This window comes from Pholcus phalangioides, unplaced genomic scaffold, assembly GCF_987345545.1.
Source record: "Pholcus phalangioides strain wild (caught in Gottingen) unplaced genomic scaffold, Ppha-v1.0 ptg000003l_1, whole genome shotgun sequence".
NCBI lineage: Eukaryota > Metazoa > Arthropoda > Arachnida > Araneae > Pholcidae > Pholcus > Pholcus phalangioides.
Window position 1 is genome coordinate 50,944,265 of NW_028301596.1, and position 21,385 is coordinate 50,965,649.

General features: G+C 37.2%; 1 protein-coding gene across 1 annotated transcript in view; it reads left to right on the forward strand.

Moving 5' to 3' along the window:
* Window positions 1-498: 498 nt before the first annotated feature.
* The window catches only part of LOC149088779 (fibrillin-1-like), a 269,191-nt gene continuing 248,304 nt past the window's right edge, over window positions 499-21,385 (forward strand). The window contains exon 1 of the mRNA XM_089250032.1: window positions 499-964. Coding sequence (XP_089106158.1) covers window positions 780-964 — 185 coding nt within the window. The 5' untranslated portion in view covers window positions 499-779. The remainder of the gene's footprint in view (window positions 965-21,385) is intronic.

Consider the following 21,385-nt stretch of genomic DNA (forward strand, 5'->3'; position numbering starts at 1 on the left):
GGGGGAAAAAAAAACCCAAAAAACTCTCTCCTTCTCACGGAAGACGAGCATTTCCGTGGCATGCAAACCTAAAAAAGAAAAAAAGACACTTTATTTTCCAAAAAATACAAGAAAAATAAAACTTACAACCATTAAAAAGAGAAGGACATAAGAAGCCATGAATAGTGTCCCGTTCATGGAAGTCACTTTTTGGTTTTTTTTAATGCTATGGAAGAACAGATAAGAAAAATATTCCGATTCATTTTCTCTCTCTCGTTAAAAGGAGGGTAACACATGGCATGGATGATAGTGCCTTAAAAAAATTTATATTTATTAAAAGAATGTACGTACTTACAACAGCTATGAAGTCCGTTGGAAAGAGGATGAATACAGAAGAAAAAGAAAAAAAAACCCCGAATGAGACGATAGAGGGCCTCTCTCCCGTTATCAATCTCTCACACTCACCACTAACAACCAACGGCCGTCCGTTGATGTCAGTTGTTGAAGAAAGAAGAGGGAAGGTTGGAAAAGACACCACCGCCACCTCCAGTGTTTGGGCTGCCATCCATTCCGTTCAGTTCGTCCAAGTTCGTCAGACTCTCTCCGGGAGGCGAACCATCATCATCTCGCTCTGTCTCCACGTTAAATTATTGTTATTCCTACTCTCTCGCTCTCCAGAATACCAACAACACTTTTCGGGTGCTTATTTGAACTCGCGCTGTCTTGTCTCCCGCCGTATTATTGGGCCGGGGATAAGGGAGGAACCAAACAAATTGTAAGAAGAAGACGAGAAAGTAAATATGTCACTGCACGTGCTCCTCTTCAAAACACCGCGTAGAAGCAACAGCAACTGCTGTAGGATGGTGGAAGTACTGTGGTGCTGTCTAGCATTGCTGTTGAGTAGTACTGTATGGTGCAGTGATGCCGGCGATGCTTTATCTCCGCCGCCTTCGGGTGTACTTCATCCGCATGGTCCCAGCGGAGGGTAAGTACTAAACTCGATAGTTTATTATACATTGTTATTTTCATTCGTAGAACTTTTGAACATTGTCATGTGTTTGTTATGACATAAAATGTCATTTTTTATAACACCACCAAAACTTTCTTGAAGTTACATGCTTCAGAAAACTGCAATAGAATAATTCTACGGAACTGTGACTGAGAGTCCAAGAGCACAAAAAAATTTCACTGACGCAAATTCAATAGCCAAATCCGGCCCAAATATGTAGCTGGAAAAAATGAAAATGCTCTTAAAATAAAATATAAATGTTCGACATTTATATTTTATTTTAAGAGCATTTTCATTTTTAGGTACATCTAAGGGTACAGTAATCCAAAAGAAAAGAACTTTTTTGACAAGAAAAAACTATTAAACTATGATATAAATATAATGCAAGATAAAAATTAGGATTATCTTTATCAATCATTGGAAAGTATTCAAACCTCGTCGAAATAAATATTAAATTATGGTCGAGGTTGTACTGTGACATTTAAAATATTTATATTATGTGAATTAGTGAACATTTAAGGCTGAGAATAAATATAATAGAAAAATACCTGATGTGTTGTGTTGATAAGATATAATATTGAAAATATAATGGTGATTTTTTAATGTAATTTTCAAATGTTAACACCGAAATGATTTGGTTTTTGGAATAAAAGTCTTTTTCTACTTGAATGGAAGATGAGAAACCAAAGACTAAAATTAATGCCCAAAATTATTCTAAGAAAGTTTTATTATCCTGAGTGTCTGAGTAAGCCAAAAAACTATTCTGGAATTTCTCCCGCGTTGCAAAGTTCTGTTAATAAATTAACAACTTTTGAGAAAAGTTCTCAGAATTAAGTTCCGTTTAAAAACTTTTCTGTGCATTCTGGTAAGAGATTAACAATTGCTTAAGACTTTTACAAATATTTTTCTTTTTTACATTGTATTTACTCTTATATATACTTAGAAGTTTTTTCTTTTTTTCTACAATACCAATCACTTGTAAAATACATATATTCTTGGTTTTATTTTTCGAACAGTAAATAAATGATATAAGTAAACAGAAAACGATATGAATGATCAAGATTATAGTTTGAAATTCAAAATACATAAATTACATAAGTTAGTTAGAACTTATGACTAATAATAAATATAATATTGAAAACTACCTGATGATGATCACAACTGCTAAAATATCCAATGAGATCGCTGAAAAAAAAAATAGCCTTGAAAAATTATGGATGTCAAATATATCTAAAAATTAGCAACCAATAATAAAAGAAATTTTTACGAAAAACTTATGATAAAAATTATGATGCGCTGCCCTTAAAAACTATGGTTGTCTTCACCAATGCACAGTTATTGAAAAACCATTCAAACATCGTGGTAAATAATATAAATGATTCAGAAAATGATGATCGAGATCCTATTATACAATATTCAGTACATTTAAATCATAGATACGCGAATTAGTGAAAATGCATCACTGAGAGTAAACATAATAGAATACGAGAGAGATGTGATGAGAAGATTGCACATGAATATGGAAAACGATATTCGTGATTTTAAAGAATTTTCAAACAACTGTGATCGAAGTGATTCGATTTTTGGATTTGAAAACTTTTTCTGTGCCCCGACAATGAAAAGTTTAAAAAGCACAGCGGAAAATTATTTTATAAGTTGCATTATTCTGAGTGTCTCTGTGTGTGAGCTCGAAATTACTCTGCACTAACTTTAATTGGAAGTTCCATTAATAAATTAACAACTCTTAAAAAAACTTCAAAATTAAATTACGTTAAAAAACCTCTTCCGCGTATTCTGGAAAGAGATTAACAACATTTTTGCATTTTTTTTCTGATATTTTCATTGACTTTTTTTTCTTTCATTGAGTTTTTCCTGTCATAGTAAAATTTTTTTTGGCTCTTTTTTTCGGTTTTATCAGCAAATTTCAAGAAATTTTGAAGAAAAAATCATCGAAATCATTAATAAAGACAAATTAATCATACTTTAATCTCAAGAAAATAACTTCCGTTCTGATGATGGAGAATAAAGAAAAGCACCAAATGCAAAATAAAATAAAATTGATGTATTTTTCACTTCCTTTTTGGATTCATTTTTAATCATTTTATGGGGTTTTCTTCAGTTAACAAGCCATTCACCTTCAGTCAGAGTTTCTTTGAAATTTTGTCTTGAATCATGGTTTACTTCGTGGAAGATGGAACTAATATTTCCTCCATAAGTACTGTATACATCATGTATAACTGCATTTCTTTCATAATTATAAGCTCTATAACGTGAAGTATTGCATTTTTGGAGTATAAATTAGGTAGTTTTTGTTTCCTTGAATATGCTCACGTTCTATAATTGTTCTATCTGGTCCTCATTTACCATAATTAACACCTTATAAATACTTTTGTCGTCGAACAAATTGTAATTTGTTTTCTAATTGGGGAAATACTTTGTTAATTACATTGTGAAATACTTTGTTAATTACATTGTGAAATACTTTGTTAATTACATTGTGAAATATTTGAATTTACTTCTCAGAAATTTCACTTAATTTTGGTTTCAATAGCATACGCAGGATTCATCATTCCTTTATTAAAAGGGGTAACTTAAATTCCAGTAAAATTATTCGAGTTATTTCCAAATGAACTTTTTTCTCCTCTGTGCGCGTAATAGCGACTTCAACATTAAAAGAACCCTTTTCCAAATAATTTCGAAAACCTTGAAGAATTCATTCAACATTATTTTCAATATGCGGTGCTGCTGTCATGTCTCGTATGTTAAATATGCGGAACATTTGTAAGTAGTCTTGATTGTTAGTACAGTACCTTGTGTTTGTTGATTCTGCCACACCCGTCCGAAAATGAGATTCGGGACACGCTTAATGGCTGTAAGCAACAACCATATGTCACCGGAATATGCATATATCTTAGCTCTATTAATGCGGCTAGGAGAGGGATTCGCGTCTGAGCCGTATCGCAGCCGTGCCGTGTAAAATGGAGGCATGAATTATTGTGTCTGATACTCACTTACAACGTTTATGGTCAGCTTTGATTTATGTGTGAACATGTATCTCTATAATCACGACGTGGTAAGTAAATAGGCACTGAGAGTGATATATACTTGTCGTGTAGCCAGCGTTGAAATCATATCCTTATCCCCTCTCATTATACTTGAATCCCAGCCAGCTGAAAATCTCGGTCTTCTTCAGTGTTGATATAAGTTTTCCTTCGCATTTAATTCTAAAAATTCAAACAAAAATTACATAAATGATTATAAAACAGTTCACAGAAATTTTATATATAATCCAAACTCGGATTACATTTTAGGAGTTCTCATGTTTAGAATATCTGTCGCGACCTTGTTAACGACATATTTTTAAACTAAATGAAAACATATAACGCATCGAAAAACATGGAAACATTACATTTGTGTCGCAATATAGATTTTAATGTTATTTTTATGCCATAGAAAAAAAAATTAACTTTCAAATAAACAATTCTAAACAACCGTTGGCCACGATAGAACACTTACTCACTCACAAAAGGACTTACCAAAGGCTGGTCATCACCATCCTCCTTGCAGCCGGTAGTCGGCCCAAACGGTCCCTTGAACTACATTTTGAATATTTTAAAGAGGGTGCCCCCTGCTCAAGTATCGCGAGCACCTCCAGGGAACTAACTACCTAATACGTGAACCCTACGCACCAAATGCCGCAAAGAAAGTTTATATAACTAAGAAGTAATTCTACGTTACGAAAAAAAGCTCTGATTTGATTGGTTAATTGAACCGTGGGAATGTAATGATATTCACCCCATGTTTTGATGTCTGGGCGCCATTCAGTATAAATCAAATCGTGGCGCACCAGTTTCAATCGTGTGCATGAAAAAGTAATAAGCAAGAGATGATTGCGAAAGAGTGAAAGCGAACAGTGTGTTTCTCTCACACGAAGAAAGTGTGTAATGGGAATAATTCTGATAATGCATTTTGATAGGGAAAATGGCATTGTCACGACATCTGGATAAAAGTTCCCGCAGTCCAGTTCTTCATGAAAATTTATCATGAATTCTCAGATTCATTTATTGTGGAATGATGGAGACTATTTTATGGGTAAATATCATTAAAAAGTTGTGCTTAACTCATGTCTTAATGGGTTCGCGTTCGTAACTGAGTTTACATTTTTGATTTAGCCCCAGATCCGAAAATTATTTCCCATTGCATTTATAACCAATAGTTTCATATTTTCGACGTCGCGTAATTCTTCTGGATACGAGCGTTATTTCTGAATCATATTTTTCCATTAGGCAATCGGGGAATACGGTTAAATCTGTCGTGCAACTATAATATATCAATAGTGATTGTATTTCTATTGGAATTTCAATATTTGAATATTTTATCACCATAATTTCAGGACATTTTCAATAAAGATCGTTAAAACACGATTCCGTTAGTTCAGACTAAAGCTAACAATAGATACTTTATTGTTCTTGGTGTCTAGAGAGAGAGACGGAATATTTCCTGCAGTGTCAGCATCCAACATATAATTCCAGCTTCGAAGACCTCAAGAGAATATTAACGTGAGGTGAATTTGCAAATTTTGGAGTGTGTGTTTGTCTTGACTTATAAGTTCGGAGACGTAAGACGTGTGTAATAAGGGTTTGGACTTATCAATTCAGGATTCATCGCTAGACTTTGAACATCGAAGATAAGGTCAATACGACGGAATGATTTGGTGAACTCCAGTTTGTCATATCGTGATTTATTGCGAAGCTATACTGGGAATGATTTGAATGTCGTGCTTGATGCTTTCGGTAATATGAAAACTCAAATATTTAAAGATGTGAAACCCGCTTCTATAGTACTTGAAATTGAATACAAAATTTTCTTCAAAGGAAGAGCTGTGAACACTAAGACTTGTATGAATTTGTCTGCGATTCTAAGCACTAATCGATAAATATTTTATTCGACTGTTAATATTTCAATGGAATACTGCTCTACTTATATGAGATCGATCGATGATCAAACATCCAAAGAGTGCGTTTATTCACGGGAACATAATATATGCATATGCATATTGATCTGCATCCTCGAGTGACAATATAAGCTGTTCTTATTCAGGATAAGTACGGATATAGACATTGAATGACATTATTCACGCAAATATATTCGGGAACATGTGCAGCCAAGTTTTATAGTTATCGAAGTACGTACGTAGATGGTATGCTAAATAATGTGATATTCGATGGACGAGAGTAGCTTTTGTGCTTAAACTAGTCGGGACTCCTTTTCGAAGCAGTAAATCCGAATGACTGACATTATTATAATCCTCGGATGAGATCGGTTTCCGCGTGTCGGAAATGGATAGAAATTTTCTTAATGCTCTCTGCAATGAAAGGCGCTTTTAACTCGTCTCTAATTGCTTGGAAATTGTGATTTTTCACCGAAAAGCGTCATAACATTTTCTGGAACTTGCTCGGAATCCCACGTTCTTGTTCATGAATGATTCATACTTTTCTACCGCTGGCTCCCTCTCTCACTGTGTTGCTTGTGGCCTCTCCAGCCGAGTGAGAGTGCATTGAAAACGAGGCACAAAACTCTTTGCGAATTGAATATCATAGGGTTGTTAGGAAATTGCTTCAAGGAGAAGTCTCAAATATAAAAGTTTTTCTCCTTCGCTCTTTCCTTAAAGAAGCACGTTTCCCCGAGTTTTGTGAATGAACTCTTGTCAAATTCACTTCGGAAATGTTCTCGAGAAATCGAGCGATTTCATTTCTTTGCACTTAGTCGTCTCCATCTCCCTCCCTCCCTCCCTCCTCCTTTTCTCGATATAACGTGCCTCTTTTAACTAAATTCGATTTACTAGCGACGTACGTATTTCCCTTCGAACTTTGAACGCTGGAGTTATTTAAAGCATGCGATACGAATATCAATATTACCTAAGGGTATTCAAAATGTTCGGGAAATATTCATTCTCAAGCGAATTTCTAAATGCTCCTGGCCAATTACTTCTCATTAATTGGAACATTGATATTTTTTTTTCATATAGGACATAACTGTCATACGAAGGAAATACACCTGAAATCTATACAGTGAAACCTCGATATAGCGACATTCGGCAGACCGAGGAAAAATATCGTTGTAGAGGGATATCGTTATATCGAGAGGCAACATGTCATTACGTGCCATAACATTTATGCTTCTGTTGGCATGTTTTATGAATCGGCGTTGGTAGCTAATACCACCAAAAACGCGCGCTTCTGAGTATTTATTCGCCGCAAAATTTTTTTTTAAATTGATTAGCTAATAAACAAAATTCAGTTAGATGTATTGCACTTGTAAAGAGGTGTATCGCGATACACTTCGGTGTATAACACAAAAAGTAGCAATACCTAAAACTTCAGCAACACTTTCAGCGATCCAGTGTCACCAGATACCGCTATCATTAGTCGTCCTCGAAGGAACTAAAATATGTGACGAGTTTAAAAAAATATTGACGGATATTTTTCGAGAAAAATAAAATAAAAAATTGTTGTAGAGGAGTTATAAAATCTCCTCAAAAAATATCGTTATATAGGGGTTTCTCATATTAAAGGATATTGTTCTACCGGGAGGAGTTGAGACTAAGAGCCTACAAGATTTGAGAAAAAAAATACCGTTGTAGAGGAGTTTTTCGTTACATCTAGTATTGTTCTAGCGAGGTTTCACTGCATTTTCTTTGGATCATGAAACTTTCCATTTTTTTTCGTGATAAATGGCAAACGCAATTCGAATAATTCAGCGGAACAATCGAATAGCTCCATTTCGTGAACAACCAATCAGAACGTTGCCTTACAAGCGGGCTGTCGTCTTCATTCTGAGCACGACTTCTGGAGTCAACCGACGAGCAACCGAGAGATTTGGTAACTGACCGAAGTGGGATCCCCGGTCAGCGTGACATTGCTGCCAAGTCGCACGAATTTTCCGGGAATCTCCCGAATTTTAGCTTCATCCCTCGACCTCCTGAAAAGTTCTTAAATCTCCCGAATTTTTACTAAAATCACACAAAAATCACTAATTGTCCCCAACAATTCCCTACTTCATTTAAAAAATCCCCGCTTCTGAAAAAAATCCCTAAGGAATTCCTTGTGGGGCCTTAAGACGCCTTTTCCCCTTTCGAAATGACGTCACGCGTCGTAAATGGGGAAATTCCTTTTCTAAAGAAGTTTTACAACCCCCCCCCCCCACTTCCCCCGATGGTAACAAGAAAAGTTGTTTGTCTTACCGTGCAGGGAAGTAGCTTAGCAGGCAATAGTCCTAGATAATAATTGAAGAATATAGTGACGCGCATGTGGTCAAAATTTTTTTTGTTGAAGTTACGTACGTGCGATATAACAAAACATGTGAATACTGATAAGCAAAACAAATATTTAATCAATTTCAAACATACTTATTCCGATGAATTTCCTTTCATCAAACGTTCCAGAAAAAGACCGACTTTTTTGTACAAGTTGTGTTAAGGACATCTGTCATGGTGGAAAGACTGATATCATCACCCATGTGAGATCAAAAACATCATGCGTCACACAGAGTCAAGTGTTCAAAAATTGACGTTTTTGTCCTTCATCTTCCGATGATTTTGGGGTCATTCGCGCAGAATGTTTGTTCACGTCGTTTCTGATTGAACGCAATATTTATTTATTTTTTAGATCACCATTTTGTGAAGTTTTGGCCTCCAATTTCACTTGATTTTTGCGTAGGGATTTTATTCCCAAAGGTTTAACTTCCACGTTTGGAAAATCCCTAATTTATTTGGAAAAATCCCTTTTGTATTTATTAGGAAGTGGTTCCAGCATAAAAAATACGGATCCGCCGAAAATCTCCCTAATTTTCATTTTCAAAAGTTTGCAGCTATGGCGTGATAATGGTTATATTTTCCCTCTGAAGACGGCACTCATAGTGGGCCTGAATATGTATTAAGAACTTCTGTATTTTTTCTGTGTATTTTCCTTTTTCGTTGGGGATTTTTGAGAAGTTTCAGTCATATACCGTATCCGCTTGATAAAGTACTCGCGCTATGAATGGAAGTAAATAATCACTATAGACCATCTACGGGATAACATCAACTAAAATGAAAATGCCGATGTATTGAAAAATCTCATTCCACTCGACATAGAAGATGAAATTTGCGTGAAATTTTGATCGTGGAAATGACTCTCACGCTGAAGAAATTTCAAATATCCGTTCATAAAATCCCTCTAAAACCATTTTTCCTCTTACCTATAACCCTCTTCACTTTCTTTTTTATTTTACCTCGTTATTAAGATTCTCTTCCTATTTGATGGTATCGATTGTGCCAACGTTGAAGGTTTTTATGGAAGAAGTTCTATATTTTCTCGCGGGGGTAGATATAATCCTCTTATCCAACCCAGTGATGAAATCCGACGGGTGCTTTTGTAGTATCCCTTGCTGATCAGATCCGAACCGAATATGTTACGCTCACGTGACCTTCGTCCCTCAATTCTCTTCAAGAGTCCTCTTGAGCTTGTCGTCGTCCTTCGCAGTAGGGAGGATAGATAGATAGAGAGAGAGGAAATTCATCAGAACATATTTAATAATTCATTCTTTCTCGCATGGCAACAGCGAGGCGTTCTCGAGTTCCTTATACGAATCAAATACACTGCAATTCCTGGGCGATCTCATTCAACAAATTCGTCGACTTAACGCAATTATATCGCCGAAGGAACGCATTACATCTCCGAAGAGAGAGAGAGAGAGAGAGAAATATTTGAACTAATTTATAATTATCTGTTTAACAATCTCGTTACGATTATATCTCCTCCTTGAGATAATATGGCCGGCGATTCCTTGAATGTTTAATTTCGTATCCATTACTTAAGCGGATTTATCGTATTATTCGTTCCGTGAGATAGCCTATCGTTATGTAAAGAGTGAATTCGTAAGATATGTATATTCGCTAAAACTTTGATTTCAATAAAAGTGTGTGCGTGTATATATGCTGCGCAAATACATGGGGATAACTAATCATTTTGTCAACTATGATGATGATGTACAGCTTGTGTTGACTGAGCAGAGAAATTTCTTTACAAATCACATACTTTGATTTAAGTTGATTAAGAAGAAAGTTCATTACAATTCATTACAATTGGAAAATTTATTAGAGTTTTTGATATTAAAGATGCCTGAACAATTAAGTTCTAGAAATACACGAATCTCATAACGATATTTCTGTTCATTGAATTGATACGCGCGTGTTCATTTGCTAAAATGATCGGCAGCCATTAAACTATTTCACTGAAATGCGAGTTATATTAGTCTAATCTTTGATATAACACTGTTTGTACTATGCATTAGTTGTACAGGGCAGCAAGAAAAGTCTCTAGGGTCTACGCCATAGTTTACTGGCGAACCGTTGATCCTAGAGGTATACTTCCAATTAGAAAAAGTATCTAAGTAACATGTAGAACTCATAGATGCGTCATTCGTATGGCAGGGGAAGGGGGGGGGGTGTGTAATTATTAAAATTGAAAGAAAATAGCTTTTCATACGAACACCGTCCTCATAAAACCCATTAGAAAATTGGTATCCTGTCTTTTCAGAGGATAACAAAAAGAAAAAAAAAATTTCCACGTTTCGAAGTGCAATATTCGCAGAGAGATATTTGAACTCAGAAATATCGCAGGAAAATTGGGAAGATGGGAAGAAAAGCATGAATGTGGTGGGAAAGAAGCGTTGTCCTTCGGTTTTTGCTGTTTTATCCCAATTTTTGAATTCAAATATGTCAGTGAATAGTGCGTTTAAAATCGTGTAATTTTTTTTGTTGGCTTCAGAAGAGACACGGCAACGACTTTCTGATTGGGTAATTGAGGACAGAGTGTTCGTACGGAAAGTTAAATGTTATATTTTAATAACTGTATAACCTCTTGCAACATGAATGACGTGACTGAATTCTATACCTGATTTGGATACTTTTCCAAATTGGAAGTATGCCTCAAGGATTCATAGGCGATGGAACCTAGGGGCTGAAGCAATTTGAGAACCCCCCCCCCTCCCAATAAATTTTGTAAGAGGCTGAGCCCCCCCAATAATTAATAAATATACAACAATACACCACACCCTTACTCCTCCTGAGTATCGTTTGAATCCCGTACGTACGGGACGGCTGGCAACTTTCAGCCCCCCCCCCCTCCAACGTATTATTCATGTCGGCGCCTCTGCTTAGGATAATGGTTCGCTAGTAAAATGCGACCTAGTGACTTTCCGTACTACCTTGTATATGATAAATTTCATTTCTTGAAAAAGGATGTTGTGCGAAAATATTTCTTTTTGATACTTACGATGTTCATACAGAAAAAATTAACGATGAGAAATCATTTATATGGCAAGAGGAATTAGTATTTCATTTTGTATGATCTCATCACACCTTCTCTTGTGTTTGATGCAAACAGGCCCTTGATTCCAGTCTTTCAATTTCCGAATTGTTTAACCCATTCTTTCAACATTATTATTACTGATATCAATCGAATTAGTGTTTATGTTGTGTATTTAGTGTGTATGGCCCTAGCGTATTTAGATGTCAGAAATTATCCGTTTTTCGTGTTCGAGATAGTGCTGCCATCTACCTTCCGGATTGGGAGAAAGAGTAGTCGGTGTCTGAATTTTTGTGTTTCGTAAGTATCGTGTCGAAGGTCTGCCTCTGCTTTCTGTAGACCTTTTGAACATTTTCCGACATTGATAGCCTCATGCATTAATCTCTATAATGATAAATACGGTATTACTATTATTGCTACTTAACCGTACACATGCAACTGTTGAAAAGTCTTTTAAGGAATTACTAATGATTTGGTGCATGCCGGAAAGTATTGTGTGCGTGCATGTGCGACCCCAACAAATACAAATGTGAAATCTGAAACCTCAAACAGGCAGATTGCTCAACAAGTTGTCTGTAAAAGAAATTAACGAAAGAAAAGGAGTACGAATTTAAGAAAGTTTATAAAAAATGTATGTAAAATATACATGTGGTAAAGAAATAAACAATGGAAAAATCCCCCATAAAAATATGGTTGTTACAGTTGAAGGCAGGTGGCACGAAACAAGCGCAAGTCGACAAGCAGTGTGCGACGTTAGAGAAGTGATTCCCAACGTGGGCGTTAACGCCCCCTGGGGGGCGGTAGAAACTACGGGCATAACATAGGATCCTATGGGTTAGATTGAGTTGAGGGACGATGGGAGAAAAAAGGTTGGAAAACTATGCGTTATAGAGCCAAGCGTACACTCAGAACACGCACATTCCGGCATGTGCCGATTCGTTAGAAATTCCGTAGAGGAATGTGTACGAGGTGCATGTTCGGTTAAGTAGTAGTAGTAGTAATATCAACTACCGTAAATTACCGGCCTATCTCGTTATATCTACCCTATTAACAAACCCTCTATCCCAGTGGTGTGCAAACCATGGGCCGTGAAAAGAATATGAATTCGGGGGGTCGGGTTGTGAGAGAGTCTCTCCAAAATAAAAACTTCCGAATAAAAAATTCATTTTTATTTTAAAATATGTTAGAACTAAAGAATTTTTTTATTCAGCTGTGCTAATTACCACGTATCATACAATGGGATTTTATCAAATTCTACTTGCACAATAATCAATATATCGGTTCCGTCAAGCCAGAATCACGAATGTGCAATGTCCTTGCACAAAAAAAAAACACACACACACACACACACACACACACACACACACACGTGGTAAATGACGTTTCAATGTTTACTCTGTCCATGTTCCTCTATGGAGGTTATTTTCCTAGAATGTTTTGTAACGTGTGTTTCAATAGGGGAATGCACATTACAACTTAGATATCCAAACAATGTTTCTTCAAAATTAAAAACACAGAATAGAATGATAAGTAATATGTGAATATACGGGGGAAAATGTGTCTACGTTTTATGAAATTTTTTTATTAATGGTCGATTTCTAGTGTAGAATCATTTAGAAATCGGATCAACCGATTTCTTAATCACCCTGTATATGAAATTCAAGGAGCATGCACCTCGCTACACTTCCATCTTGCATAAGGGACACTAAGTACATCAGAACACAAAGCAAATATTTATATGATATTTAAAAATAATTGAATATCTTTGGAAGTCAGTATCGCCTTATTAAGATCGAAAGAAGCGTTTCGAAAAGTGCTTTCCGGACAGCACATCTACTGACAAAAAAATCTGAATGTCCCAGAAAACCGGGACATATAGTCAACCTATGTAGGCGTCACAGATAAATTTGTGTTTGTGAAAAGGGGGTTGCTCTTCAAAAAGTTTCCGCACTACTGCTCCACCCTATTAAAAGTCATTTGCTCAGCGCACTAATGTTTTTCAATCCGCATAAATACGATGAAGAGGCTATCAGCTGAGCTTACACTCAGCCAGGACCCTCGTTCCACCACTCAGGTGCTTTTAAAAGTGTACTTCCGGGTAAGTTTTCCAAGATCGTTATATCTATCCTCTATCTAATTTTGACCCATCTATTAATAACCAAAATGCAAATTGATTTTGATTCAATAAATTGGTGTCTAGACACTAAATTTGATTGTGTTTAAGCGACCAGTCCCATTTATTCAGACAATATCAGACTTCCAATACGTCGCATATAGTGTTCGGCCGAACCGATAAACAAGTCTCGATCTCATTATAAGAGAACTAATAACAAACACAGAGATCCAATAAATTGCTGACTTGTCTTTATGGATAGAATTATTAAAAAAAAATAGTCTTTATAGGAAAAGAATCGCTCCACAGGATCCAATGCTATAAGGCTTATCAGGTTAATTCATCACCCGCCTGTCATCGAATATGACGCAAACGCTAAGAGGGTGAAGGAAACCGAACCCCAAGAAGAGAGATCAAAACACACAGTTGAGCTTTAAGATTATCGTAATTCCAAAGGGAAAGGGCCAAGAAAAGAAGAGATCCGCATACACACAAACCAGGGCTTTCGATCCCTGGATTTAACCGATAACCGCTCACTCTGTGTCTAGTCTCTAAACCGAACATAAATCTTTCAGAGATTAAATTTCAATAATAGGCCATTTATTTCTCTTTGCAGTTTTTTTTTTCTTTTACGTGCCGATCAGTTTGCGGGGCGAATAACAACGCGTCCAATATCGTTGGGGAAATCTTAGTGTTTTCGGGTGAATTTTCTGTGCTTTTATCATGAAAAAGCTCCAGGGGATTGATATAATAACGTTTAAAGCGCGGCTATTTTTATTTTGTTTATCGGCCATGTATATATTTTCTTTAATGCCGGATTTATATAGGCTGCCTCAAATTGTTTGCACAGCAGATATCTCTGCAACAGTTGACTTTAGAATTCAATTACAAAGAGTTTGGGGCCGTTTAAGTATTACGTAAGCAAATTTTTTGCCATTTTTGACCCCCCTTCCCCCCCCCCTTGTCAGCAAAAGTCAACAAAACGCTGACCCCCTACCCCCCTTGTCAGCAAAAGTTCGTCATCAGCTCTGCCCCTGTGAATCCTAACTCATATTCATATGTTCATAAAGGGTGGTTGATGACGTAAGCATTATCCAAACCCCCCTGTCATTAAAAGTCAGCAAATCGGAAACCCCCCCCCCCCTTCATCGATGATAACGTAATACTTGAACGGCCCCTTTTCAAATATGACGTGCACTTACTTGAAATCTCAGAATCTGTTTGGGGGCTGTATGCATGAAAAAAAGTGATAAACTCTCTATGGTCCCGTGTCTATCTATTTCATACCGATTTCTTTTACGAATTTTGCATTTTGGAAAGTACATCTTTTTTTAGTTTCATTTCAGTACAAAACGCGGCTATAAAACTGCAATGATTTTTCTTTATCTAGAAAGAGTTGATGATTCCTCGTCGGTGCCGTTTTTTTTTTTAAGAACTGCTGAAATTTTATGCGTTCAGACCTTTGTAAAAGCAAATTCAGGGGAATATGAAATAAAATTCAAGGTAAAAACTACATTTAACTTTGCTAAGCAAGACTTTATCTGTTTATAGATAAAAGATAGCACCTAAATCCTATCAAACTGCATATTTTACCCTTAACTAACCATTTTAGCCGGTTACTTTACAAGGAAATTTCGTTATAACGAAGTGGTTTTTCCGGTCTCTTGGAGTTCGTTATAACGGGATTCGACTGTATTTGAAAGGACCAGAAGACGCCAAATTCATTTTGGGTCTTCCTGTGATTGTAAGAAGTTATTAAAACAATGAATTACCTGTTTTTTCTGATGTCGATACCACCTCGACATAAGGCCGCGAAAAGGTTAATGATATTTTTTTTTCTATAATTCTTTTTAAGATGTTAAATAAGCATGCTGCCAAAGCTCGAAGTTGGCTACTTCGTGAGCTGGCCATCCCAGTTCATCCGGCGAATGTCCGAAATTCCGGTTTTCTCCGGACTTTGGCCGGTGGCTATATGTTGATCCCTATACATCCTTATATGTGGATAACTAAGGTATCGATATTCAGATTCTTCCGATCGTTAGGGTTGCTATAGCTAACCATAATAAGCATTGTTAACTATAGCTAATTATAAATGGCCATACTTATCACAAAAATACGCAAACGCGGTGATTACCTCCAATTATGGGTATCGATATAGGGAACTATGGGGGGTCTGCCAAAGCCCAACGAAAGAACGAATTTCGGACATTATCCAGGCCAACTTTGGCAGTCATATACAGTAGAGTATCGATTATCCGAACCAATTGGGCACTGGAAGGGGGGGGGGGTGTTCGGATGACCGATCATTCGCGGGAAAAAAATTGTACCAGTGTCATAGGAGCAATATAAAACAAAGAAACGGTATTATTAAACACAAAACTATATATTTTGTATCACATGGTCTTACAAATAGCACAAAAAACTAATTGACTAGCCTAGTTTGAAAAAGCTCAAAATGGCCATTAAAGTAGGCCTACAGTTTATGAAAAGAAGTCGAAATTTTTCTAAAATGAACTAGTGGCCGCTATCGGAACTTACTTATACACGGCGCGCAAATTTGAATTTGCCGACTGAAACGATTTCGGTTAAACGATGTTTCGGTTGATCGGTGTTCGGATAATCGACGCTCTACTTATAAGTTTTAAAATAAACCAAATATGCTTTGGAATCCGCACAAGGACCAGTTATTATTTCTGAAAGTATTCGACGGGCCACTAAATTTTCATTCAACAAAGTTCTCATTTGAACTTGAGATCTTTATTGAAATTGTGAAGGTACTTAATTTTCATAATTTGTAAATTACGTTATGATAACCAAGGTGATAAATATTAATCTAACATGTTTGTCATGTTCACAATGGACGGACCGTGAGCTACATTTGAATTTAATGAGATTTCCATCAGTTCTTCACTTCAAGCCCAGTGATAATTTTTCTGCTGTTTTACCAATGACTAATCAGTACATCAAAATACCAACTACATTTTTTTCTACATTTAAGATATCAATTTCACGTGTTTTTCTTAAATAAAATAAATGAACTTTATTACAGTGAAGTATGAAGTAAATTTTTGTTGTCACTGTGATTTATATATATTTGAAGTCCTATATAGTTCCCCCGCACTATATATATACACTGAAGAGCCAAAAAAACTGGTGCACCTGCCTAATATCGTGTAGGACCCCCGCGAACCCGCAGAAGTGCCGCAACACGACATGGCATGGACTCGACTAATGTCTGAAGTAGTGCTGGAGATAATCGACACCATGAATCCTGCAGGGCTGTCCATAAATCCGTAGGAGTAAGAGGGGGTGGAGATCTCTTCTGAACAGCACGTTGCAAGGCATCCCAGATATGTTCAATAATGTTCATGTCTGGGGATTTAGGTGGCCAGCGGAAGTGTCTAAAGTCAGAAGAGTGTTCCTGGAGCCACTTTGTAGCAATTCTGGACGTGTGGGGTGTGTCGCATTGTCCTGCTGAAATTGTCCAAGTCCGTCGGAATGCACAATGGACATGAATGGGTGCAGGTGATCAGACAGGATGCTTACGGACCTGTGACCTGTCAGAGTCGTATCTAGACGTATCAGGGGTCCCATATCACGCCAACTGCACATGCCCCATACCATCACAGAGCCTCCACCAGCTTGAACAGTCCCCTGTTGACATGTAGGGTCCATGGATTCATGAGGTTGTCTCCATACCCGTACACGTCCATCAGCTCGAAGCAATTGGAACCGAGACTCGTCAGACCAGGCAACGTGTTTCCAGTCCTCAACAGTCCAATGTCGGTGTTGTCGGGCCCAGGCGAGGCGTAAAGCTTTGTGTCGTGCAGTCATCAAGGGTACACGAGTGGGCCTTCGGCTGCGAAAGCCCATATCGATGATGTTTCGTTGAATGGTTCGCACGCTGACACTTGTTGATGGCCCAGCATTGAAATCTGCAGCAATTTGCGGAAGGGTTGCACGTCTGTCACGTTTAATGATTCTCGTCAGTCGTCGTTGGTCCCGTTGTTGCATGATCTTTTTCCGGCCGCAGCGATGTCGTAGATTTAATTTTTTACCGGATTCCCGATATTCACGGTACACTCGTGAAATGGTCGTACGTGAAAATCCAAATTTCATCGCTACCTCGGAGATGCTATATCCCATCTCTCGTGCGCCGACTATAACACCACGTTCAAACTGATTTAAATCTCGATAACCTGCCATTGTAGCAGCAGTAACCGATCTAATAACTATGCCAGACACTTGTTGTGTTATATAGGCGTTGCCGATCGCAGCGCCGTACTCTGATTGGTTCCATATCTCTTTATTTGCATACGCATGCCTGACCAGTTTTTTTTGGCTTTTCAGTTTATATATATATATATATATATTCTTCAAATCAAAGCTTTTATTCACAAGTTACCCATATCCCGTATTTAGGATCGAATTCTCCATAATTTTCTCGACGAACTATAGTCACCCTGACGTAAAGACCCATTGATTTATTAAATATAGTCCACGCCGCTTAATGTGATCACACCGGGACTCGGTGTTTTTGATAAAAACCAAACGATAACTATATCCGAAAAGTTCCATTTTTAAGAACTGTGACTTTCAACAGGTTTCCTTTCCAACCGAGCACAAGTCAAGTCTGTCGCCATAGGCAATTTGCTACCTGCAGGTAGCAAAAACCCGTGACGAAAGTGTGTGTATGTGTGCTTAACAATCTGCGTGCGTATCTTTTGTGTTTGAGTCTGATTTTTCAGTGCTGCCGTCTATATTTCAGAAGTGAAGTAACTGAAGATGTGTATCGTTTGTAGGCCTGTTGCTCTCTGTGGCGAGACTATTTTAACGGGGAGATCGGCTCGCATTCGCTCTTCAAATATGAAATAGCTGGAAAACACAGAAAGCCAAATTCAGCCGACCACCACTGTGGTGGGGTTTGAACCCGGGACCTCGCGATCCGAGTCCGTCACTACGACCACTCGACCACCACAGCGGTGAGCGGTGGCAAACTGGTACTGACTGGTAAAATAGGACAAATGTTTTTTCCCCACAATTGGTTGCAGAATGTGTTCAATCGTTTCCATTTTTTTTTATTCTATTCTAAAACGGGACCTCTTTTTTTTTTCCTTTAAGCTAAAATTCTGCATTCGTGTTACTCTGCCATTGTGAGGCGTTAGAATGGAACTGTTTAATGTTTATCACAAATTACGGTACTTTTTCTCCATGTACAATACGTTTCATAGATCTCTTGAGAAAGTCTCTCGGAAAAAGAAAGTTTGAATCTTGCCAACTGAAAGAAACTGATCAAGAACCGAAGGAAAGGGGGCTTTATTTCCCGTCATACATTTGTCTTCAGTATAGGAAGGCCAACAGCTCCACATGTAGCCTATATCACAGTATAAATACTCTATGGACTAATTACTATTACGTACGGAAATGTTTGTCAACAACGGGGGGCGGGGGAGAGAATACCTGCCAGCTTCTGGTGACTTGCAGCCCGATAACGATAACTTAATTAAGCTTGGTGCTTGGTTAAACCTTATCTTCAGAATGCGCAAAACAACTTTCGACGGAAAAAAACTTGTTCCGTTGTTTTGCAAAGGTGATAAAAATCCCCCGAATGATAACATTATCCGTTTTTCTAATAAGCGGCATCGACTGTATTTGAAAAAAAAAAAAAAAAAAGATTTTACACTACTAATATGAGTTACATTCAATGTAATAAGTTTTCATTCAATTTGAATTCAATTATCAAGTCTGCCTACGGACCTCCTAACCATCTTGGTCTGTGGACCATAGGTTGAGAAACGCTGCTTCAGAAGAATTAAGACCGTTTCCCATTAATTAGCTTTTCTCACCTCACTATCTAGAGAGCACAGCCAATGTTTTCTTCGGAAGCACTCTAGGGAAGAAAAATTATAATAATGTGACTTTCAAAATGATCGACTGCCTCCATTAATAATACAATCTTCACTGGTTTAACTTAGGATAATAACTTGGAATTATTTGGAGATTAAATTATAATTCCCTCTCGAAAGGACACGAAACACATTGAAGGATTACCTCTGGTGGGATTCTACTCTAGCATTAAGCGTATTTCCATTTAAGTTGGAACGGAAGGTTGCCTTAGAGCTGACCAATCTCACAAATGCGGATGGAAATTCCTTATTACATGGGACATTGGCATTCCTTCTGTTTCTAAGTAGATTTTCGGATGGAAAATCCATGGCTTCCATAAGTGTTAACATCCTCTTTTGTATGGAATTAGATTTTTACCTTGTTTGCCTTTCTTCTTCATAATTGCTATTTGTTGATAATTTATTTGTTAATGTTCAGAAGACAAGTAATAATAACCATTACGTAAATGATGCAAATTATCCGTTGAAATTTTCCAACTTTACACATCGGAGTGAACATACTGCAATGAATTCTAGTGCGATAATGCCTTTCCCGCTCTCTTAATTGCGATCATATCCGAGATGCACAAAGACGACATCATTTAAAGTAATGGGTGGTATCGACTCTTTCTTTTTTAACGTCATACACGCAGTTACGGCGTCTCCAGCAATAAATACGAGGATTTACCTATAAGCAAAGTATACCATCGATAACAATGGTCTTTCCGTACTTCACCTCAACAGTAAATACTTTCTGAAAAAGCTGATACAGGCTTTTGCTTTTAATATCCTAAAAATGATTAAAAAATTTTCATTTTTTGTTACTATAATTTCCTTTTCGCATTTTAGAAGATTTTCCATGTACAGTGAAACTTCGATTAACCGTCAGTTTCTGTCATCCGTCTTCGTCTTAAAAAAATACGTTAAAAACAGCCCCAGATTTTAAGGTCCAAAAAAGATAGGGTCACTGCTATGGTCTGTGCAAACGCTACCGGCAATCATAGATTACCCCTGCTTGTAAGTGGTAAATCCAAAAAACCACGTGCTTTCAAAAATTTAAGTATGAACGCATTGCCTGTGAACTATTATGCACAAAAACGTGCTTTGATGGGCGAAACTACTTTTTCGGAATGGTTCCACAAATTTTTCGTGCCTCAAGTTGGAGCTCACATCGCCGAAAAGCAGGTGCCGCAGGAAGCACTGCTGTTAATGGACAATGCCCCAACACACCCCTCTTGCTGACTCAAAAGTGATGATCACCATCATCAGATGATGGCCAAATAACATGCCTCTTTCTCCCAGCGAATACAACTCCACTTATACAGCCTATGGACCAGGTCATAATTGAAAATATGAAGCAACGTTACAGAAAAGCTTTTATTGAAGGCTTGCTCTTATCTGATGATGCCATGACTGTCAAAGAATTTTGGAAGAGATAAAACATAAAGGGCGCTATTTTCAACGTCGCCACTGCCTGATCTGATCTTACATTGAACTTTATATTGATCGTTTTGTGTGTGTGTGTGTAAAACTAAGTACAATATGCATGTTTTATTCACTTTTTAAAGGATTTTATTTTCACTTTCACCCCAAGCCCGCCGTAAAATCACGTCACGTCACTGTACGTATGTATTAAGATATTTCTGTTATCCGTCACTGCCCTGGTCCGGATGGTGAGGGTTAATCGAAGTTTTTACTGCACTTCTATAAACGCGATAGTTTTGTAAATGAAATTGGTATGTACATGTCACATTAAATGTGACAAATGCGATTATCGTATATAATAACCGGTTATTATGCATAATTGCCAAGCATTCTGGTTTTTGAAAGTATGAGAAATTTCCCAAAACTTATCACTTTTACGATTTTAACAATTATGTATAGTATTTACCAAGCGTAGTTGGTAAATTTAATAAGTGCTAAAAAAATTATCACTTTTACCGGTGATTATGCATCATACCCAAGCGACTCGTGATAAATCGTACTATGTGATATGCTATACATGATATTTCATACACGTATTGTATCATTACATTGATCGTAAAATTTG